General features: G+C 41.7%; 1 protein-coding gene and 1 long non-coding RNA gene across 5 annotated transcripts in view; one reads left to right on the top strand and one right to left on the bottom strand.

Moving 5' to 3' along the window:
• Positions 1–2,893, top strand: part of LOC132212208 (uncharacterized) — a 31,041-nt gene extending 28,148 nt beyond the window's left edge. The window contains exon 3 of the long non-coding RNA XR_009447684.1: positions 2,775–2,893. This is a non-coding gene — a long non-coding RNA (uncharacterized LOC132212208). The remainder of the gene's footprint in view (positions 1–2,774) is intronic.
• The window catches only part of NR4A3 (nuclear receptor subfamily 4 group A member 3), a 36,247-nt gene continuing 14,254 nt past the window's right edge, over positions 2,698–24,690 (bottom strand). For all 4 annotated transcript variants that reach the window (XM_059657491.1, XM_059657490.1, XM_059657492.1 and 1 more), the window contains 3 exons: positions 16,214–16,413; positions 14,154–14,332; positions 2,698–5,975 (listed from right to left, as the gene is read on the bottom strand). In XM_059657491.1, the coding sequence (XP_059513474.1) occupies positions 5,728–5,975; positions 14,154–14,332; positions 16,214–16,413 (627 nt within the window). In that variant the 3' untranslated portion in view covers positions 2,698–5,727. The remainder of the gene's footprint in view (positions 5,976–14,153; positions 14,333–16,213; positions 16,414–24,690) is intronic.

Raw genomic sequence — 24,690 nt, 5'->3', positions numbered from 1 at the left:
CATTTTCTCTCTCAGGAATAGGAATTGGAAAATACTGAATAAGGTGGTGAGTGGCAAAAGTGAAATTAGATAGTGATAAGAGAAGAACCACAAAACAGAGAGAATTACAACCATGAGGGGGCAGGCTGCATCCGGTATGAGGTTACAAAGAAGCAGAAAAACAGGATCTACTCCAAAGGTGAATGAATCAAGGAATTAATAAATGAACAAATAATTGTGACCTAAGATGTATTTGAGGTGTTTTTTTTTTGTAGGCTCAAAATATGACTGATTCACACTGAGTCATTATCCTTAATACTCCTGGCACTTTAAAAAAACAACAACAACAAAAAAACCTATGCTGCATATGGGCTGTTTTTCTTATGTCCTGTGTATCTTAGTTGGGATTTTAGTTCAGCTTTCAATAATGGAAAAACTCTAAATAACTGATTTAAACAAGGAGTTTCTTTCTCATGAAAAGTTTAATATAAGAAACCCAAGACTTAAAAAGGTAGCTCTTCTCCACAAAACTCAGAGACCTGGATTCCTTCCAAATTATTTTTCCGCAGTTCCTAGAGGAGGTACCCTTATCTCTATAGTCTAAGTAGCATTCATGTTCCAGATAGAAGATGGAGAGGGAAGAGTAAGAATAGGTGAATGACACCGGGTATTGCTTAAGATAGGTTTCTAGAACTTGGGAAAGTCTTATGTATGATTTTGAGGTGGAAATTAAGGAAAGATCCAAGTTGTACTTCCAGAAATAGGGATGATACCAGAAAGAAGTACAGCAAGACAGTTCATTAACAGAGCTAAGCAAACAGAAGTGGCACCTCAAAGCCAGGGCTAATGTAAAAATTGGCAGAATTTGAAGATATCGCGAGGAGGTCTTTGGACCTCCCTATCTGTGGAATAGGGAGTTCAAAACAATCCTTCTAGATCCTAAAGAACAGAGGCCTCAGCTAATGTGGGTTACAGTATAAATCAGACATATTCCAAGACCAGGGCTATCACGAGCCATCCTAAAATATCACCTATCATGATACTACTCTTGATTCTTCTCCAAGTTGAAATTTCTACCCACAGACACACTTTTTGGGGCCAGACAATAATAATGTCTCTAGAAGTCTGCTGTCAGATGCCACCTGGAAGGAGAGAGGTACATAGGACATAGTACCCAGATGACAATGTCATTTATATCCCACCCCTGGCTGCACGGAAGTATGAGAGAAACCTGTTTATCCTGAGTGGCCGTGTGTGTCCTGAGTGGCCATGTGTGTGGCCAAATATTCTATTTCTACGTAAAAAAGGCATGGCAGCTTTTTATAAAGTTAAACCTACCCAGAGATTCCACTGCTATGTATTTACTCTAAAGAAATGAAACATGTTCGCACAAAGACTGTAGGTGTCTCAGTTTTGCAAGATGAAGAGTTCTGAAGATTGGTAAACATTGGTGAATGTGTTCGACATCCCTGAACCATATACTTAAAAATGGTGAAGATGGTGTTATGTGTATCTTACCACAATTTTTAATATATTTTAAAATTTGATTTCAGAGAGATAGAAACATCAATGATGAGAGAGAATCATTGATTGGCTGCCACCTACACACCCCCTATTGGGAATTGGGCCTGCAAACTGGGCCATGTGCCCTGACTGGGAATCAAACCATGACTTCCTGGCTCATAGGTCGACACTCAACCACTGAGCCACCATGGCTGGACTTACCACAATTTTTAAAGAAGTCAACATTTAGCTTCTTGTATTATCTTTGTGTATTTAACTTATGAAAATTCAACTACAGGCAAGTACCCCTTATTTAGTCCTGACCTTTTTGCCTCTCTACCCATTCAAAACCAAACTTTTGCTCCTAACGTCCTTTCTTTCTTTCTTTTTTTTTTTTTTGCCAAGCCCCTATATTTAAATTCATATGCAAGATGATGCTTCATTATCTCTCACTTTTTCTTACTAATCACATTTTATTGCTGAGGAAATGAAAGTACTGCTGAGCAGAAGAAAGATGTTTTGTTTGGCTTTTAGGCCACACATGACACTTAGATGTCACAGAAAATGCTTTATGCATAAACTGATGAAGTAAATCACAAGAGCTCCACACTTCTCTTTTTGAACCATCAAAACACAGAAAAATGTGTTTGCACTAACTCAATATATGCTGTGTGGGGTAGAGTTGAATGAAAGTTGCATTTGCGTTGCCCACAGAGAGGGGTGTCTAGCAATGTAGTAGTAATGGCTCCCGCAAAAAGGCAGAGTACCAATCAATCTTTGAGAACTCTAACCTTATTCTTGTAAATTCTGATTCACAAACAATTGATATCCCATCATCTTGATATGGAAACACATCCTCCATACCCCTAAAGAATACACTTAGACAATAAATTGTTAGCTCCATTTAAGTTATATACAATTGAAACAAAAAAACAGTTTCAGACAACTGTGCATTTGTATCTCCTCAAAGCACCCAACAGTGCTTTGCCTGCAGGAAATAGTCAATAAATGGTTATCGAATTTAGACCGTCCTTCTTCCCAATCAGTGAGTTTTAATATATTTCCAATTGGAATGTCTATTAATTTTTCAGCATTAGTAAGCCTTTTAAAAAAATCAATTTGGGGATGTATTTAAGAGTTCACAGCAAATACTAGTATATAAATGATTAAGAAAATACTGGTAAATGAAGCATGCTTATTCAACACACCAGTAGCCACTGATAAAATGTAATTTAATTTAATCATTTAAATTTACATTGTTAATGTACAAGAGCATTAATTTCAAACCACAGGTTAACACATACTAAAGAGCAATGCTGTTTGAGGAGCAGAGGAACTCTGGAAAACTCTGCTGTCTGAAATGAAAGCAAGGCACTCTCCACTAACAGCTGGTGGATTCCTGACTTCCGCCCACAGGAGGCCTGTTCACACTGAGAGAGCTCTTCCCCAAGGGAGGAATCACCTGCTTTAATTCTTGCTGTCCTCTTCTGAGCTAGTTCGGTCATCCACTCTGTATACACTTGTGTGTCCACATGAAGACAAAAAAAGAGACTTGAATTGATAGATGGCGTGGGAGCCTCCCAAGGCTCTCATAGTTGCAATGACTATGGAAGACAGAAGAACACTGGCTATAATCTTTATTTTCAGCACTAAGTGTCTGGGCCTATCACTAAAAATCTTCTTCATTGCTTCCAACCAATCGATACTACGGTTAAAAGGTCTTTTTCCTTAAATCCAATGGGTGTAAAAATAAAAAGTAACAGCATTTCTCTAGAGCTCTGTGTGTGTGTGTTTTTTTTTCTTTCCTTTTTCAGACATGACAAAAAAACAAGGACTGACTTTCCAATACTAATGGTGCACGAAAGGATTATGTATGCACAGTACTTCTAACTCATTCAAATTCAACTTGAATTTGGTCTGAAGCTACCTTATATGAAATGTTAGCTTTCCTGATATTGAATAATGTTTATTATGTTTGCATATAAGCTGAAAAAATTAATGCAAAAGTACTACTTTACTCATGGTTATTATTAGGTAAAATGTAAGTATTTCTGGTTAGTTTAAAAAGCCTGTTTTCCTATAGATGCAGTAAGTTGAGTAAAAAGACTATGGAAAAGAGACTTAGGTCCTAGACTTGATTCTGGTACTAGCTCTTTGACCTGGGTAACTCTTTACCCTTTGCTGGGTCCATTTTCTCCTCTATGAATTTTGGGGTTGGGGTGGACTAGCTGACAAGTCAGGCCCCTTCCAAGTTTTAACATTCCAAGATCCTAACATTCCAGATGCTATCATCTTGATATAAAAATAATAATCTTTCATAAAAGCTCACACAAACATAATATATGATCAACTATCAGAATGACTCTTGGAAAAAAAAAGACATATATGGTTTGCTATCTGGGTTCCTCTTTGCAGCAGTTAGGCAATTCATTTGGCATTTGTTTGATTGTATAATTTAATGACAATATAAACAGCATAGTTTTGTTACTTTTCCTTTAAAAAGCAAAAATGACTCAGAGCTAACAAAAACTACTGTGACATCAGTTTGACATTCAAAGTTTGTTTCTTAGCAAAATGGCCAAACATATTTTGACTTGATACAGAATATATAATATAAAGACTTTTAGACCTAGAAATCTTCAAACATTATATTTGAATTTAGCAAAACATAAGCAAAATTTTAATATCAAAGTGCTAAACAGTACTGCCTTAAAAGTCACTGCAAATGAACCATAAAATAACCGCATGGGAAGTAACATTTATTGTACAAATGGTTAATAAAAAGACACATTATAAATATATATATGTAACCTGCTATATTTATATATATTTGCTTATTTAATTTCTAGTTGGCGTATCCAAGTCACTGTGAACACCCCATTTAAGTACTCTGTAACTCAGCTTCCAGGAGCTGGTGGTCTTGCAATAAATACAGGCAAAGCTATTACAATATAACGTGCATACAAATGTTTATACAAATAAGAACACTATGCAACAAATTATCTCATAGTAATATGGCATTAACAGTATAAACATACAAAAGGGAGTACGAACACGGAATGTTGAAACGCAGCCCATTAATCCTTCCTAGTACTCACATTCATACTACTTTTTAAAAAATAAGACTTGCTTACTCTCCATAATTGTCTCTGTAACTGATAACAAAAATTAAATTGTATATATTAAAAACCTTATTACCCCTGGTGTGTACCCTGTATGATCCAGTTCCTATTTTTTGCATGTTCTTACCTAGGAACCAAACACTTGAGACTCACTGAACGCGGCTGGGCTTCTGCGTGACTGTGTCAGTCAGTTGCTATAACTGAAGGAAGTTTAGGAAACTCTGGATGGGTTGATAGAACACAACCAAAACAGTTGTATGTAATCCATCTTATAACCTGAGCCCCCTTCGGGACAGCTGGACAGTCAGGGCAGGGATCTGGATCCGTAAGAATGGCCCGAAATCTTGGATGGACCATACCTCAGAAGGGGTCTATAGGGCAGGGTGGACAAAAACCTGTGCTAGGAAATTAGCACTTGTCCTTTGCTAACTTGCCTCCTTTTTATTTCTGTATAAAATAAAGGAGAGTTAATAGACAAGACTTAGTAAGACAGCACTTTAAAAATTGCACTTGTATATGGAAGCGAACAGCCATTATCATTTTGTTATGTCTGATTGATAGGTTATCGTCCATCTTTCACCATTTGTTAAAATAAAGGAAGAAAGAAATTAAGACGAGGGAATTTCTGCCTTGTTTGCACCACATACGTACCCTTGATACAGGAAGTATATTCTAAAAGCGATCAGCTCAAGACAGGTCCTACCCTGGCGAACAACCCTTGGCTGTTCTTGTTTTTAAATACAAAGCAACTGTAATTGTATTCCCCAGAAACAGTTTTCAAACAGTTATATTATCCTTTTTTGTTTTCCCCCTGCTGGGATAGCATCATCCAAAAGTGCTTGGTTAGCAGTTTCTTAGAAAACCCTCATGAACTATAACCCCCCTCCCCACCCCAAACCCAAGCCTAAATATAAAACACAACCCCAACACAATACTCTGCAAGTTTTCTGGCTTTAGGTTGTAAGGAAAAGTGCCAGAAAAAAAAAAAAAGTCTTTCATTTTGTCAGGAGCTGCTTTTTCTCTTAAGGAAGGACAGGAATGGTAGGTGTCCAGACCCCTCCCTCTGCTGTGTAACAAGCAGGCGCTAGCAGATGAGACGGCTCCCTGCTCTGGCTCCTCCTCCTCAGAAAGGCAGGGTGTCCAGGAAGAGCCTGTCGATGATGGAAGGTGGAGACACCAAGTCTTCCAGCTTCAGGTAGAAGATGCGCTGGAGACCCAGGGTGCAGATCTTCCGCAGTTCTACCAGGGCGCCCAGGACCTTGGGCTCCGTGGGCTCCAAGGCCTGTCCCTTACTCTGGTGGTCTTTTAAGCTGCTTGTGATCTTGTTGCATAGCTCCTCCACTCTCTTTGGTTCTTTTAACCCATGTCGTTCTGCAGAGGCATAGAAAAGGACGCGTTTAGGAGGCAGTTAGTTCCATCTTAAGAAACTGTGAATCCCTAATCAAGGCCTGTGTCCGGTTCTGCCAGTTGAGATGGCATTTGACAAAGTGCCCTCCCTCTTAGAGGTCGTTCTTTGAATCCCAGTCTGTCACTCACTGTGTGCCCTTGAATAAGACCCTTAACCTTTCAGCCCTGGTTTCCTTATAACATGGAGATGATAACATACCTAATTCAGGGTTTCTGGGAAGACCTTCGCCCCAGTTATCTCAGTCAAAGTTTTCATCTCTCAGTACATTTACATGTAAAATAATAATTTGTGAGAGATGAAAAACATCCATCCAGTTGGAGATCATGTTTGAGTTTCTAATTTTCCCAACATTAATGTTTTTAGTTGGGAATATTTTTGTTACAAAAGTTACTTTCTTAAAGCATAAGTCATCAGAAAAATGAAGCAACTCTCCAGACATTTTTTTTTTCTTCCTCTCTTGCCCTAAATTAAAGGAGGCCTGGGGACCAGGAGATCTGCCTTCTTCCCCAGCTTGGATAGTCGTGTTTGAGTTTTTCCCTTTCTAGGGCCCATCTTAAAAGGAGGAGGTTGGACTTAATGACCTCTAAGGTCCCTTCCAGCTTTGAGGTGTTAAAATTATATTCAGGTCCAACCATGAACATTGCCAGCAGCATCTCAATGGATTGTAAATCTAAGACAATGCCTGACATGTGACAAATGATATAGTCAAAAACAAAACAAAACAGTAAGTCCCCTAATTCCCAAGCTTTGCAGGGTATAATTTTGCTTTCTCCAGGAAACTAGCAAATCAGTTGAGGCAAATCTGTCCCCATGGTTTACCTTTACTCAATACATGCACTCAAGAGTGAACTTCAAGAGTAATCCAGCCTGCAATAGTGTTCTGCCTAAAAGTTTTATTTGCCCTCCAAAGCAAAAAAAACAAACAAAATAAAAATAAAAACAGTGTGCAAATTTGGCAGTATATTTCAAGAGCTATAACATATTTGTTGCCTGTGACCAAGTAATCCCACTCACGGGAATTTATCTAAAAGAAAAACTCAACAGGAGAATAAAACTGTATGCATGAAGATATTTTGGATAAGAATTATCTATTTTAAAAACTAGGAAAAGATAAAGGGTGGAAGAACAGAGGAACCATTAAGTAAAAAATAGTATGTCCACATAATGGAAGGTTCTATAGACATCAGAAAGGACAAATGCTAACGTTATGAAGCAACATGGAAAAATACATAACATCACATTAGATAGAGAAAAGAATATGAAATGGTCTCTAAGATGTGATTACATCTATGTAAAAATTTCTTTTCCGAGGAAAAGAAAAATTTCTTCATCTAGAGAAGTATGAAAGAAAACAGAAAAGTGAAAATATTTATGAGATTGTCACATAACTCTTACCTTTTTTTTTTTTTTTTTAAATTTCCAGGCTGATGTTATTTGTCTAACAAACAATGTTAAAGTAGAACAAACGGGGATTCGATCCTTTGTGAAGCCCTCTCCTAGCTGCAACCTGATCACACAATCATCTTGCTGACAGTACATTCTATTAATACTGAGCCGTCTCAAATTAGGTTCAGAGCCCAGAGAGAGGTGCTTCTCCCAGAATAAAATACCAATCCATTGATTTAAGCTTTCCTTTTCCACGCCTCATGTCTTGAATTATATTCAAAATACCATATTCATAAAGAAACTGAGCGATGTTGATGGCTGGATTTCGGGAGAGAGTTGATTATGGAGCCCTGTAACTAGACTTTCTCATGGCCAAACTCACAAAAGGTGCCTCGGAGTTCTCCCTGCTCTCCAACCAGTGGTGACTGCTCAATAACTATGGCAACCATTATTTATTCAGTGAATTCAAGTGGAGATCGATACCTCCTGCCAGCTGGATCAGCCCTAGGCCTGGAATTCCTTGAGGAATTCAGACACTCCTGTTAGAAGCCAGAGGCACCTCCTTTGTTGTTCTGAACAGCTACTGGATTTGTGGCTTCTTTACTTTTTCAAAAGGGCTGAGACAAAATTCAGTCTCCATGCAAACTACTGCCAGCAGCCAGCAAGGTTTTCAAATCACTAGGGAGTCACTAAGTGTCTAGGCGCTTCCTAGTAATTTGAAATTCCTCAAAACCCCAATCACTGACATTTTAGCTTAAGGGACCCCCTTTCTTCTCGCAGCTTGGTAAACATGGCTGCAGAGCTGATATTCCGAGAGTTCACTAATTCAGGAGGAAACCAGACATTCAAATTTCCCTCTTCCCTAGGAATTATACACAGGTTTTAGTTTAAGATCTTTGTCCACCATTAAACAAAACAAGCTTCTTGGTGTTTCTTGCATTTTGATCTCCATCATTTTTATCCAATACTTCAGTATTCTAACTCAGCTTTATGCAGTCAAAACTTTAAAATACAACTTCTAGAAATGGTTAAGTAACGAATTTATGTGTCAGAACCAAACCAATTTGAGTCATTTAGTTCAAACTCCCACCTCAGATAAGAATCTCCACTACGAGATACTACCGAGAATGCTGGGCACCAGCTGGACTAGGAGTTCGCTATTTCACCTGATAACCAAAATACAGGGGTGAGCAAAAGTAGGTTTACAGTTGTTCGTATGGAAAATAATGGAATAATTAATAAATAATAATACAAGAATAAACTCTCTTTTGCATACTCACAACTGTACACCTACGTTTGCCCGCCCCTATAGATTTCAAAGCACTTTCTACAACATTTTTACCTTGATTGTTTTATCACACCCTCACAATAACCCTTTGAATTAGGCAGGACACACATAATCTTTATTTAATAGATCAGGTAAGGCTTGGGGAGTTAAGTAACTTGCCCATGGTCAAAATGAACAAGTGGTTAATTTCTTTCAGTCCAAGTCCAGAAATACCAGGCTGCCTTGAACATTAAGTTAGACTGTCCCTCCTCGTTCACCCTCCCTGTAACTCCCTCCTACACTTTGTGTACCTCATTAACTAATTGATTAATTACTTCTTTCAACAAATATTTATGGAGGACTTATTTATAGCCACTGGGGTCAGAGCAGTGAACAAAACAGACCACAGATCACACTTCTAACCTGTATGGTACCTAAGGACACTGCTGGATTACTGGGTATTTAGCTATCCATGCCACAGAGAGAGAAGAAGGGGAGGCACAGAAGAAGAGGAGAGAGGAGAGAGATTTCAACTTCACCTATGAAAATCTACTCATTCTTAAATCACAGATCACATTTTTTCCAAGGAAGTTTTTCCCTTTTACTCTCAATCTAGATTATTTTTTCTATTTTTTTTCTCTGAAGGATAGACAGATTGAAATCAGATATTTATGACTATTGCCTGCCTCCTCCTTTAAGTGTAAGCTCCATGGGGGCACAGACTGTGTTTGCTCACGGTCGCATCTCCAGCACCAGGCCTACTGCATGGGAGACGGCAGAAGCACAGAGACCAGGCCCCACAGTGGATTCACTCTCATGCTCACTCCAGGACATACAATCATTGAGTACAATAGCTTGTCCTCTTTTTCTCTTCTTGCTATGAAATTTTATATGTGGTTTAACAAATGTTCAAAGCAATTTCCACTTTTCCCCAAAATGTGCTTAAATGTTCCACTTTCATGTCCTTGCTATGCTGTTCCCTTGGTTTGCCATGCCCTTCCTCTATATCTTGCCATGTCTAGAAACCACCTCCTTGGGAAGCCATTCATGATCAGCACCTCCAACTTTCTACACCCCCAAAATGTTAGCAGTAATCTGGACTTCCCCTGCACTGACTCTGTCCCTTTTAAGGACCTGAGCACTAACCACCATAGATGAGTTCATTGCATCATAATCAGATATGACTTCCTAGTAACCTATATACTTTCTGACAGCAGAATTCATGCATGGCTCATCTTTGCGACCCTGGAGACTGACACTGCCTGAAATATAGACAGCACTCAATATTTGTTTAATGAATGGATACTTGTAAACTAACAATTTCACACAAACTTTCTATTTGGGGGGGCTTCTTATTTACTAATCACAATGAACTGCAACCAGATATCACCTCACTGGTGTCACATCAGAAGCTAAGCACTTTCATTACTCCTGGGACAGGGATATGGCACTGGCAAAAAGGAATGGGTAGGGTGGATGAACTGGGACCTAAAAACATTTCACAACCACAACTGTAGGGAACTCCCTTTCACTGTACGGAGGAAGAGTGATCTGAAAGAAACCATTTCCTGCCCCACCTCACCACCAGTCACATAGAGAGAGGTGGAGGAAGAAGAAGAAAAAGAAAAAAAGAGCCATGTTTGTACAAACTAGCAATACTGTCCAGATTCTTAATTTTCCTGGAAGCAAGATGGGTTTGACTTTTAAGATCCCATTTCCTTTCATGAGTTCACTGTGGTTTAGGAACAGACAATTTTGGGTTGTCTGCTTTCTGATGCCAATAGCCCAACTGATATCCCACAATCACCCTTTTTGATCAGTGGAGTTCATTCAGAAGTCAAGATTTCACGGGAACCCATATTCAAATGAAATTAATATCCACAACAAGACACACTGCTGTTTCCCAGGCATTGTCTTTGCTGCCACTTCCTGATGCGTTCACACATTTCAAACTCCTTCCCAACCAGCAAATCACAAAAAGATTACTGTCAGGCTCAGAAAGAGGAGAAGGGGGACTTACGTTATAACCACAGCACCTAAAACAACCCGCCCTGCACAGGCTGGCAGGGCTGCGAGCAGGACCTGGAACTCCACCATAAAAGACTTGGCCTCTTTTAAGTGCAGCTTAATTACTTTAATATTACTGTCCTTTTTTGAGCCTCTCTCAAACATCCAAGGAGAAATTCACCAAACACACTGCCTTCGAAAGCCACCACCAGTTTCCTCATGTCACTGAGACTGATTTTTGGACCCCAAAGGGAAGGGACAGGCATATGCCTATTTGAGGGAGTCCCTGTCACCATCCCTCCAGGATGGAACACAGGTGGATCGACTGCCTATTCTGAATTCAGTTTGGCTGCATCACAAACCTAATTTTATGTAATCCTTACTGCTGCCTCATGGAATGCATGTTGCTTTCCCCATTTAACAGGTGGGGAAACTGAGGTTCAGAGAAATAAAACGTATTACTCAATGGCACCTACTTATTAAATAGGGGATCCCAGATTAAAACCTGGGGGAGGTGCTGGATGCCAAAGTCCATGCTATGTCTGCCATAACAGACTGGTATGAGCTCCCTCCTTCCTGAGCAAGTCTCCACACAATGGGCAGCGGGCTGAGTAGCCATAACCACAGGACACACAGCAAAGTGCAGGCAGAGACAGGACTGGCACCACCTTCTCCTAATCCAGTGATGGCGAACCTTTTGAGCTCGATGTGTCAGTATTTTGAAAAACCCTAACTTAACTCCGGTGCCGTGTCACATATAGAAATTTTTTGATATTTGAAACCATAGTAAACCAAAGACTTATATTTTTGATATTTATTTTATATATTTAAATGCCATTTAACAAAGAAAAATCAACCAAAAAAATGAGTTCGCCATCACTGTCTAATCCCTACTCTGTATTCTCAGCACTGAACTGTCCAATGTTCTCCAGGTTGGGACTTCCTGGCCTCCCAGTTGTCTACTAATATTTACTTAAAGAGTAAAACAAACAAACAAACAAAGACATAGACTTCAGGCCCGCCTCTTAAACTACAGCTCTCACACCTGGACTGGCCTTTTCCCTTGGAGTCTCTTTTCTGCTACAATTTGTGCTCAAAACCCACTGCCAGAGCAGATCTTTCTAAAGTGCAAGCTTTCACCTGATGCTGCTCTGGTCAGAACTTTCCTGTGGCTCCCTACCGCTCTCAAGATAAACTCCAACCTTCTCACCTAGGGGTGAAAGGTTCTTCATGTCCGACCCCACCCTTACCAAGCATGGCAGTCTCATTTCCCATCACTCTACTCTTTTTAGAGATTTCCATCCTGGAACTTATAACAGCCATAGTTTCAATGGCTTTAGCAAATTTTTATTTGTGCCTAGAAATCATGCTCCTTCCATTCTAGTTTGGCGATATCGTATCCTCTTTTGAGAAGACCTCATGTTACCTCTTTTGAGAGACCACCCCCCACCTTTGGTCTCTCAGCACTTTGTACCCACTCCCTCATCCCCACCATGGCACTCAATACCTTGTTTCACATACATTATCTCTGAAAACCCACTGACATGCCAGAGTGCCTAGATCAGCGAACACTTGTTGATTAACTACAGAGATTTGCTGATTTCCATAGAGATATGGCAATGCACTGGGTTTATTTACAGAAAGCCAAGGCTGACTCTCGATTTTGTTTCTGTGTGTTTTTTTCTTAATTAACTAAAATCCATACTCCCCAGTTTTGAATGTTTAACTGTCCTAGGAAGAGCTGAATGGTTCTGAAACTGAGCTGAAGAGCTTTTGTTGAAAGACAGCCTTTGAACCCATTTCATTACAGTCCTGCTGGAGTGATATGCTTGTCCTTGAATGTGCTTATTTTTCTCCGGGTGCTCCCCTATGCCATTTGAAAGTCCTTTAAATGGAGTCCACAGCCTTTAAGACTGCCTTTATTTTTGTTGTGTTAATGTCTCCCTTGGAAATCTCTGTCAGGTCCCATCAAAAGAAGGGAGTTTCTCAGCCAAGACCAAAGACCACCGGGAGGAGGTGAAGTTCCACTTGGAATACCAAGGGAACAAGCTAGTGTCCGATTCCTACTGTAGCACATGCCATGTAATTGTCTTTGCCTCCATGTAAATCGTTCAGTGATGGACCAGCCTAGCATCTTAGGGTGCTCAGACATAGCTCACATTGGCTAACAGTGAGGTCCCAAGAAGGTGCATGGAAACAATGCACATCTCTGGTGATCAGGAAGAAGGGCCCATCTTGCCAAAGGATGCATTTGGTCCCCCGTGAAACTCATCACCTGCCTGAAAAGCATGTTTTCTACAGTCAAGGGGGTATCGAATCTGAACCTCAATTCTTAGTCCAATAGCCTAGGCCAGTGGTCAGCAAACTCATTAGTCAACAGAGCCAAATATCAACAGTACAACGATTGAAATTTCTTTTGAGAGCCAAATTTTTTAAACTTAAATTATATAGGTAGGTACATTGTTATTAACTTAATTAGGGTACTCCTAAGGCTTAGGAAGAGCCACACTCAAGGGGCCTGGCTCTCGAGCTGCAGTTTGCCGACCACGGGCCTAGGCTGTGCTTCAGTCTGATGAAAAGAACGGGAGGTGAGCCCCAGGTGTGGCTAGCCTCTTAGGGAGCCTCCACTTGTCACTGCCTCACCAGGCCCCAGTCTGGCCAAGAAGGATGAGATCACACTGGAAACTCTAAAGTATCAAGACACAAAGGGAGCTGGGGCCTTGGGTCTCAGGACCAGCCCCAGGGAGATAAAATCTACTCTCTTACCCGATATGCCTTTCTAGTTCCCTCTCCCTCTCCCTCTCCCTATCCCTCTCCCTCTCCCTTCCCCTGTCTACCTCTCATTCCATCTTGGGGCCATTTATATCCCAAAAGATAGAAAGAGAAAGACATCTAATGACAGAAAGGCATAATATAGAAATTGAATAAGTTTTATGCTCCTGTTTCTTAACTTTTAAAATTATTGAGTTGAGCCATTTTTTGCTGTTTACAAGTATCCATTCTCTCACTCCCCTGCCAATCAAAGTTGTAAATCAATAGATAAAGGTGTGTTTTACATGTGTAGTTCTTTGGTTTTACTTTAGGTCAATAGCCAAGGACTGAGGAGAGGGGAAGATTTGCCCTCAGTCCCACAGGAGCAGGCTGGATAAGCTAATTTTCCTTTGAAACTCTTGTGAAGATAACCCTGAAGCAGTAGTGCAACTCTCAACAGAGCGCCTGTGGAAATTTAGATGTTCGTATATTGGGCTTGTTGACAATGATAACTCAATAGGAACCCTCTCTACCTAGAGGTTCATGACAACGAGTTGCAGATATACGTCTCTTGTTTAAATTAAGTAAAATGTTGCAGATTTCAGAACAGTGGCAGTCATTTTCCTAATTTTCTGGTGTGTATGATAGCCAAAGCCAGAATCCACCTTAACACAGGAAAAGAGAGAAAGGAGGATGTGGTAGCTTCGGGTGACAGCAGGGTGTTGCTTACCTGTGATCATGCTCAGTGCTGACAGGCATGCTAAGGCTTGGATATCAAGGTTCAGGCTCTGCAAACTTAAGGAAAAGTCTTTAATGGAGTCGAGCCACTCCCCAAATCCACGAAGGCACTGAAGTCGGTGCAGGACAAGTCCATTGCAGAACACAAACTTATCTTCAGCAGTGTTTGACCTACCAGAGAAAGTCATGGGGGGTTGGGGGGTAGAAACACATTAAATAGGTCTGTTCAGTCTATCCAATGGGATAACATCATAACGCACGGCACCCAGACAGTGTTCAGAACCCAGTGTGGTGCTGTCAAACCTGCCCAAACACCCTTGATGAACACCCACCACCACTTGTCTGTGCTAACTTCCTGAGTGAGCACCAATCCCTGGGAAAGCTGCCAGTCTCTGGTGTGGGCTCATCTGCTTTCCACAGTGGGGCTCAGAGGGCTATTTCTAAATCTGTCCTGAGAGTGTATATCAGTCCATAAGTATCCCATACTTCTCTCATGAAAGGTGCCCTGGAACTTCTAGTTGGACATCACCACTCAGCCGGGGGGCTTTGGGCGCTCCCTTACTCTCTCTGGGTTTCTTTTTCCTTATGTATAAACAGGAGTTCTAGTGGCTACCTTCTAAGATTGTTGTGGGAATTAATAATATACAGGATCTGAAATCATGCACAATGCCTGGTATGCAAGACGAGTCTTAGGTGTAATTAATTCTGAATTCTATGTGGTCCTATCTTTAATCTTAGCCTTCCTTTAATTTTCAAATTGCTTTCCACATATTTTATCTCTTTCAGCCTACTGCACTAACAAGTTAATATCTATAACTGTGTCTCTTGGATGCATAGTTTCATTCATTCATTCACTAGTCAAGTATTTCCTGAGCACCATTTCCTGAGGTATGTGCCATTCCTAGAGCCAGGCACTGGCGGAAATTTGGTGACTAGAGCATGCATAGTGCTTGCCCACATGGAACTAGTCATTTACTTAATCCTATGCCACCTGCCTAACAGATGATAGTCACATCGTTGGCTTGGCTCCTTCGTAGAGCAGATTAGCTGTAATGATGCCAATTACTGGCACTCCAGTTGTAATTCCCCCCCGTCTCTCCCACAGATCCCTCCGCCTCTCCCACAGATCCCTCCGCAGAGGTACACAAGGACCGACCTCTCAATCTCAGAGTTTAAAACCTGGACCTCAGACCACTGGCATCAGAATCACTGGAGCATGAGTTAAAATGCAGATTTGTGGGCTTCTTCTAAGACAAACCAATATAGCTGGGAATGAGGCATGGGAATCTGCACTTTAAACAAGAATTTCTGCTAACACAATAGGAAATAGGAGGGGAGGGTAAGGAAGAGAATGAGGGGGAAGGGACATTCTTTCTCTATAATATTTGGTGAAATGTTGGTACCATCTCCTAAAATTACATAATGGCAAGGAAGCAAGGAATCTGAAATGTTACTCATGCTGAGATTCCAGGTCCCGGCTTTTGGGGAAAGAACTTCCGTTTGTGTTCAGTGTCACTGAGCATGAAAGGTTGAACCAAATCTTTTGATCTAGGAGCTGTTCTCTTGGAGTAAACACTGGGGGTTGAGAGGCAGTGGGAACTCTTTAGAGCCCCATCTGGTGTACTAGAACAGTGACTTGTAAATAGAAACCCGTGAGGTAAATGCAATGTTCTCAACAAATACGTGCTCCCAGGAAATACCTTTCGCACCATGGGACTCTATAGAATCCCAGAGTGTTGGCATTACAAGGAGCTTCAGATATCACCAAACCCAACCTCCTCATTTTACAAAGAAGGAAACTGAACTTCCGATGAGGCAAGAGACCCGCTCAGGGTCGTACAGCAAATCCATATTAGAACTGAGGGTAGAACCCAGGAGTCCTGGCTGCCAGTCCAATGCACTACCCACTACTCAGCTTTTTAATGCCTGATCATATTTGATATTTCCTTCCTGAGCAACCTTCTCTCTGATGACTCATTTGAAAACACAGCAGGTTTCAAAGTCCTTCAAAGGAAGGAGTGGACTGAAGGTAGATAAAATAATAGTAATTACCTGATGGAAAGTCTGAGAACAAACAGCTCCAAAAAGGCTGATTCTATAAGTAATGTCTGATCTTCTTTGGGGAGATCAGTAAATCCGGGGATCTTTTCTGCCCAGCTTCTGGATACGTCAATGGAAGCTGTCAGAAGGTTGTAGAACTGTTGTACGTGCTCAGCATCTGTGCCTGCAGTGGCCTGGTCAGAGGGACAGTACTAGAATGCAAACCACAGGCAGCGGTGTTATTTCAGTTCAACGGGGATGACAGCATCATTTGCAAATGGGCTCCCCCACGGCTGTCTAGGTCTGAATCCTTACTCTCAGGTCCCACAGTTGATATAACCCTTTGCATTCACAGTCTCATCTGATTCTCACAGTGGCCCCATGATATATAGAGTGAAGGTTGTTACCATTTAATAGACAAAAGAAATTTGCTGAAGTCCCATCAGTGCAGTGGTTTTCAGTCCTGACTGCAATCATCTGGGGAGCTTTAAAAAACACTCATGTCTGGGTCATCGCCACAGAGATTCTAATTTAACTGGCCTGGGTTGAGGACTGGTCATTGGTGATTCCCAAGGGCAGCCAGTGTTGAGAACCAGTATCTCAGGGGTTTGTGTCTGAGTGAACCTCCAGCATCTACTGACTCCACTAAAGCACAGCTGCCTCCAAACAGGATGCTTAATTAATCCATGGTTCTCAAAGCGTGGCCCCTGCACCAGCAGCATCAGCAACACCAGGGAATGTGCCAGACAGAACTAAGGAAGAGGAGAAGAGAATGATTTTTGCTTGCTGTAGATAGATTTCTGTGAGAGAAGACAAACCAGGAAGAGGAGCAGGGAGGGTGTCTCAGTGGCAGGGCCCAGGCGGCTGTGTGCCATCAGACTCGGGACTGTGGCTACTTAAATTAATGAAGTTAAAATAAAAATTCAGTTCCTCAGTCACACCAGCCACTTTTCAAGCTCAACAGCCACATGTGATAGAGAACATTTCCATCACTGCCGAACATTCTATTGAACAGAATTGATCTCCCAGGAGAAGAAAGATTCAAGTAGGAATAAAGTCTCTACCCAGCTTTTGGATATTCTGGTAGAGTCAGGGTTTTGCCTGAATTACCGGAAGACAATCTTTCCTACTTTAGGCAAAAAGATTGATACAGCAAGGTAATCATCAAGGGACAATGAACAGCACAGACAGATCTGCACAACGTGCATGTAAATATGCACATCATTTCCTTCGCACTAAGAGCTGCGGGTGCTTTTGCATCCCTTCTCTAGGTTAATCCTCCTGGGGTATGGATTTTAATTCTCCTTTTACAAATGAGGAAACTGAGGCCCAGAGAAGCTCACAGAGTCTGAGAGTTTCCAATAGTGGTATAGCCAAGACTTCCACCTGGCCTTGTGGTTTCCAGTCCCAGCTGTTAATATGTCTGATGTTACTAGCTGGTAGCCCATGGTACAGTTTTAAGAAAGCATTTTATTTTGCTCTAATTGGAGGTCTCCAGGTATGCATTCATTTGGTCCCATGTTTTGTCAGCAGCACAGTGACTGGCACCTGATTGACTCTCAATCAGTAGTTGTTGAATACTCTTCGATGAAAGAAGAGTCAAGGGAGCGCCTAGACTTGCCACAATGCCCTAACCTGGCTGGAGGAGAATCAGCCAATAAGCAGCCAGGTCCGTATTGTAGAACTACTTAGATATGAGGAAATGAGGCACTTGTCTTAATTGGGCTCCCCCCCCCCCCACACACACACCCCCTTTTGTGCTTTCCCAAGAGGCATCATGAAGTAACAAAAGAAACATCGGACAAGGAGCCGAACTACTTTAATCCTTGATTTGTCCAGGCCTCTTATTTGTGAAACAGTGTAGCTTTGCTGCTTACTTTAGTTATCTGGGGCAAATGACTTCACTTTTCTGAGCTTCAGTTTTCCCCTCTATAAAACGGGGACAATGCCTTCCTCAATATTTTGTTGTGATGATCAAATGTGATAATATATGTGAAAGGCCTGACACACGGAACACGTTTCACAAACGATGACAGTGATGCTGCTGATAACGGTTATGGTACTTGAAACTCTCACTGTCCCTCAGCCTCCACATTTTATAAAATGGGAGAAGGTTTCTCCTTTTCAGCCCTGGCTATCTAGGATCCTGTAACATCAGGTCCAGTTCAGAGCCCTGGATCATCCCACTCAGAGCCCAGACTCTATGAAGCCCTGGATGTTTCTGTAATGGGTTCAATGAACCACGGGAGAAAGAACCAGCCTTCCTTCCTACAGATAGTCAAGGGTGGCGGCCTGATCCTGGTGCCGGATACTTCCCACCACCTCCTTTCAGTTCACACTCTCTATATTCACTGCAGGAGAGTGGGAGAGGGGATTTTATTTTACTTTCTTTCTCCTCTGATATTAACCTAATTCCACATGCTCTCCAAGGGCAGGATGAAAATCAGGGCAGGACCACCGTTAGAAAGCTGACAGCACTACATGTGAAACTCCCGAACGCGTGATAACATGGAGCAGAGGCAGCAGATCATGGGGTCCTCCTCCAGGCTCAGGCACTGACTTGCTGTGCAGCCCTAGACAAGTCACTTCACTTCTCGGGGCCTGTTTCTGCCTCTGAAGTAGGAAGTGACTGCCCTAGCTGACCCCTAAGATTCCTTCTGCCTCTTGCATGCAGCCATTTTTCTATTATTGATTTCTAGTTTAATTCCATTGTGGCTTGACGGCAGACATTGTGTGATTTCTTTTCTTTCTTTTTTAATTGTTACGGTGTGTTTTATGGCCCAGACTATCAGCAATCCTGGTGAATGTTCCATGTGCTGGCTCTTGCATTCAATGATTCCAAATGCAGCTAATCACACAAGTATGAAGTTATTGCCTAGAATTTTTTTTTCTTTAGTGATTAAGGAAGTGGTTCTCAACCTGTGGGTCGCGACCCCTTTGGCAGTCAAATGACCCTTTCACAGGGGTCGCCTAAGACCATCCTGCATATCAGATATTTACATTATGATTCATAACAGTAGCAACATTACAGTTATGAAGTAGCAACGAAAATAATTTTATGGTTGGGTCACAACATGAGGAACTGTATATAAAGGGCCAGAAGGTTGAGAACCACTGGATTAAGGTATTACATATGTGTCCTTATCCCTCCATTGCCCCTTTACTCCCCCACCCCTGCCCTCAACCCCTGGTGTCTGTGTCCATTGGTTAGGCTTATATGTATTGCCTAGAATTTGACCTTGATTCAGCATTGTTTTGTTTTAAAACAGTGAGTAAAATGGAGAGAAAAAGACTAAAGAATGCAAACTTTTTCCTGGGCATGGGACCTAACAGCTCCCTCTTGCACTGACTTCCCTGAAACCATGGCTCACAACTCAATAATCTCTGTGCTTCCAATATTTGCTCACCATCCTCCAGAGCACTTAGCTTTCACCCAGGGTCCCCTGCAGGCCTCTGCCCCGCTGGGCTCACATTTCACGCATCCTGCACACAGGGAAATGCAGCCCCCTCTGCCCTGCGGGTGCAGTTTTCCCTGACGAGGCCCAGCAAGCAGAAAAGCCAGCGGGCCTGGCATGTCAGGCCCCAGCCAGACCCTCTGGGCTTCACCTGGGTGATTCTAGTCCAGTATTCTGGAGCCAAATTGGACTCAGCCTGGGCCACCAGTAACCTGGGGGTGAATGGAGGGTCAGCATCCAATGCTGAGGGAAAAGACAAACCAAGTATCCCCTCTACTGAATGTAAGACTTAGAGAAACATAACAAAACATTTTAGATTTTTTTCTCTGCCTGGCCTAGCACTTTATAAAAACCTCACCAAGGAATACTGGACCTGGAGTTGGAAGAACCAGATCCCCATTTTGCTTGTGTGCTCCCCTGCATTACTCTCTCAGGGCCAAGCAGGTCTGGGGTTCACCAAAGGAAATTTAGAAATATTAGTTTATTGATCAAACATAGGTCAAATAGAGAAAGACTTTAGAAATGAATCCTAACTTTTTATTCTAGTCTATATGGATAATTGATCCATCAAAAATCTTTAGCTGTAGCCAGTTTGGCTCTGGATTGAGTGGCCTGGGTTTGATTCCTGCCAAGGGCACATGCCTGGGTTGCAGGCTCCATCCCCAGTGGGGGGCGTGGCATGCAGCCACTCAATGATTCTCTCTCATCATTGATGTTTCCATCTCTCTCTCCCTCTCCCTTTTTGAAATCAATAAAAAAACTATTTTTAAAAACCAGGCTTTACAACTAGTCAAAGATACAGTATTACATTTACTGACATCTAATGGTGATTTCACTAAAACACCTGGAATGAGAATCTAGAGCTACAAACGACAATGAAAGCTATTTAAACTGAAATGAGTCTACACATTTTATATGGCAATAATATGGCTACACAGGTCAGATGTGAGGCAGAGCCTAGGCTTAAAATGAATTATTTGAATGGGAGCACCAGCCCTAAAAAAATTAGTAATATGATGCTGTCATAGCAATGTGGAATCTGGCATTTACTCTATCTCACTTATCAGTCCAGGCTAAACATGGAAAATATCCTAAGAACATTTCATCTCCCCTTACAATGTTACTTCTCCCTGGGTCTTTATATATTTTAGATGTGATCACTCTAGAAGCCAAACTATATATACATATTCTTAGGTTCTTACACTTTAAAAATGGGCAGTGAATATATTTTCCCCCCATATTTATTCCTTTCTTATCTATTTAACTCCCCTTAAAACAAAACCAGAAACAAATAAACTGTCTTCCCTGTCCGCCGCCCCCCCCCCACACCCCCCCCCCCCCCCGGCCATGGCATCACAGTTATTTGGTTACTTTCTCTTTCCTTCATGAAGGTAGGAGCATTTTTTTGTTTTGTTTTTTTTTAATCCTCACCTGAGGAGTGAGGATATTTTTTCCATTGCTTTTCAGATGGAAGGGAGGAAGGAGGGAGGGAGAGGGAGAGAGAAGAGAAACATCGATGCCAGAGAGACACATCGATTGGTTGCCTAGCACACACACACCCCTGGACTAGGGGTGGGGATCAAACCTGCAACCTAGGTATGTGCCCTTGACTTGGAATAGAACTGTGACCCTCTGGTGTGCAGGCCGATGCTCTTACCACTGAGCAATTCTAGCCAGGGCAGGCGTGTTTCTTTCTTTCTTTTTACTTATTTATTTTTTTGGTTAATCCTCATCCGAGGATATTTTTCCATTGATTTTTATGGAGAGTGAAAGAGAGAGGGAAAGTCAGAGAGAAACATCGATGTGAGAGAAACACACCGATCGGTTGCCTCCTGCATAAGCCCTGACCAGGGCCTGGGCCGTGGAGGAGCCTGCAACCAAGGTACGTGCCCCTGACCGGAATCGAACCCAGGACCCTTCGGTCCACAGGCCAACGCTCTATCTACTGAGCCAAACCGGCTAGGGCGCAGGAGTGTTTCTTATTCAATAATGCGTTCATTACTCTAGAACAGTGCCTGACACCCACAAGTCATTCAATACATATCAATTAAATAAATTAATTGCTTTCTTGAAAATTTATATCTCTTTTGCTCATTCCTTCTCAGCCCAAGAAAAGCTGGAAAATGGGAGATTCACGATAAAATTGTCCTTATTAAACTATATTGGTGGTTCTCAAATTTTAGTATGCCAATGAATTATCTAAGGTGCTTGTTAAAATATAGATTCCTGCCTGCCTTGTCCCTCCCCCCAATTCTGATACAGTAGGCCTGGGAGTGACCTGGGAACCTGCATTTTAAGCAAATCCCCTGGCTCTTTCTGAGTGAGGCTGTCTGGGCAACACACTTTGGGAAATGCTGACCTGTAACCACAGTGAAATTACAGCAGGCATGCCGATCAGGGAATGAGAAGGCTGGAAGGGGCCATGGGAGTGCCCTTAGTCCAATCTCCTCACCATTCAGATGAGGAGACAGGCCCACAGAGGGGCAGGAACTGGCCTGAAATCATCTAATGAACTGGCAATTTGGAGGATCTCTGGAAGAGCCTCTTTCTGCAGCGTTTTCAGGCTGTTTCCTTGGTTAGGTCTAACATGTGTTAGCCATGTTGTTTCTCAAGCTATCTTGGTAACATACTTAACCGCCATTTGCTGGTGCCTGGTATTTTATCTGAGCAATATCTCTTGTTTTGGCGTCTGTTACTACACTAAGTGACACCAATTACCAGAAAACATCGTAGTTTGCTGAAAAAATACTTGAAATGACCAGCTAATGAGGACGTTAAGTTTATTTTCTCGTTAGTAATTATGCAGGCTCTGAAGCCAAGCCCAGTATCTATATATACTTGTATTGCTAAATTAAAAGCAACTGTGGGGTAGAGAATAGCAACATTTCAAGAAGAAACAAATCAAATGTGACATGTTTTGACTGCACTGATATACAATGATCTGAGCTCGGTTTTAAAGGAGAGAAGTTTGGCCCAAAGGAAACGAGGAGGTCCCAGAGCCAGGAACGCTTCGCAAAGCGAGGCGCTCGCTTTCTGGCCTCCGGAACATTAGTTCCCTCTGTGACTTGGAACACAACTCCTCCACCTCCTTTTCCCACAAATGAGGAAAATCACTCACTTACAACCTTAAAGGCGCGAATGGTGGTGCAAGAAGATTAGAACAAACCTGTCTGGCAAATATCTCCTCGTTTCTCTATTAGCCTGATTCACTGAGCGGAGCTGGTCCCTTTCATAAATTGTTTACATCAAATCAACTGTCTCTGACTCAAACCTGACAGGGCACATTCTTATTAAAAATGTAATAAATTATGAATACACACTGCTGTTATCGGCTACTGCTGAAGAGTGAAATTAGGCAGGAACAAATAAAGGCACTCTCATTTTTCACTTCTAAATGGTTTGCTTTTTAAAAAATGAATGGGTATATATTACTATTATTGTAATTTTTAAAAAATTGAATAAAGCTTCTTTAAAAACAAAACAAAACACACACCTAGTTAAATTGCCACTGAGTAGAAGTGGCAGTATGGTGAAATAGAAACATGTATTCAGATACCTTGAATGATGAAATTTGGATCTAGGCTACGCTCTGCCACTGACCTTAGATGAGTCACTTAACCCCCTGGAAGCCTGTATTTACTCCTCTGAAAATATGGGGGTTGGATTAGATGATCTGATCTCAAGGTCACCTCCAGTTGTATAAACTTATAAATATAAAACTTTAAGGAGAAGGTATTATGAAAATTGAGTTTCAATTGATGACATTCTTTTTTTTTAATCCTCACGCGAGGTTATGTTTTAGAGAGAGGAAGGGAGAGACAGAGAGAGAAACATCAATCAGTTGCCTCCCATACATATCCGACCGGGGATTGAAACCACAACCTAGGTATGTGCCCTGCCTGGGACTAGAACCCGCAACCTTTGGGTGTATGGGACAACGCTCCTACCAGCCAGGGCTGAGTGACATTCTTAAGAAAATCACCCAAACCATAAATTATATCACAGGAAGCTGGGACTTAAGTAGTAGGCACTCAATAAATTAATTTTGCTTCATTCATTTTAGGTTAATTATTTTTAGAGAACAAAGCACATATGTTTATATGTATATGTATATATAATCACTTGCATTTAGGGATAATAAGGTAAACCCCTAGAATCCTAAAATCTTAGAATTGGAGGAACTTAATGAAATCCAAAATAAACTCTCTGCTAGTGAGAAATCCTGTTATGTGTCCCCCTTAGTTACTTGTGTGATGATCACACGCCCTTGTCTTCAGGGTGAGCTGAAAGGGGCCCCTTACTTCCCCCTCTAGATCTGTTCTTGGGAGCAACAGTCCTCTTTGCCACAGAGCAAAAGAGTGACCCAATCCTGCCAAACCCTCTCCCTTCCTACATATTGCACATACACTGTCATTTCATCCAATCATCCCTTACAAGTTTCCGGAAACAGTATGTCCACATCCCTCTCAAACCCCAGCTTGGAATTAGCCTCAACCCTGAAGTGCGGTCTGACAGGACAGAGCCCATGTACTACCCCCAACTTGGTCCTGGTACCGTACTGCTGCAGCCTAAGGTGATTTAGCATCTCTCTCTTCTACTACAGGTCCTCTGTTGGTTCCTAATAAGTGTATACACTCCTAAGATCTTCTTCACATGAACTACTGATGGGCCAAGGCCCTCCCATGTTTTAAAATTCTAAATGCTTAGCTTCACATTTATTTTTGTTAACTTTCTCTGTGATGGTTTCAGCCCATCTTGTTCCAACCTGTCGAAATCACTCTGAATGTTGATACTGACATCCATCATATTAGCGATCCCTCCCAGCTTTCTGTCATCTGCAAATGTGATCAGCATGCCTTCTCTGCCTTCATCCAAGTTTTTGATGAAAGCTCACTGTATTTTTTAAAAAGTCTTTTAATTTATTGATTTGGGTCCAATTTTTGATAATTTTGTAAAGCTATCTAAAAGCAGAAGAATCCAAGCTATGAGGCTCAACCTGATTCCAAAACAATGCAATTAAAATAAATATGCTTT

Source organism: Myotis daubentonii, chromosome 11 (assembly GCF_963259705.1).
Source record: "Myotis daubentonii chromosome 11, mMyoDau2.1, whole genome shotgun sequence".
Lineage (NCBI taxonomy): Eukaryota > Metazoa > Chordata > Mammalia > Chiroptera > Vespertilionidae > Myotis > Myotis daubentonii.
The sequence above is the reverse complement of the archived record's forward strand: the minus strand, read 5'-3'. Positions and strand labels throughout refer to the sequence as shown.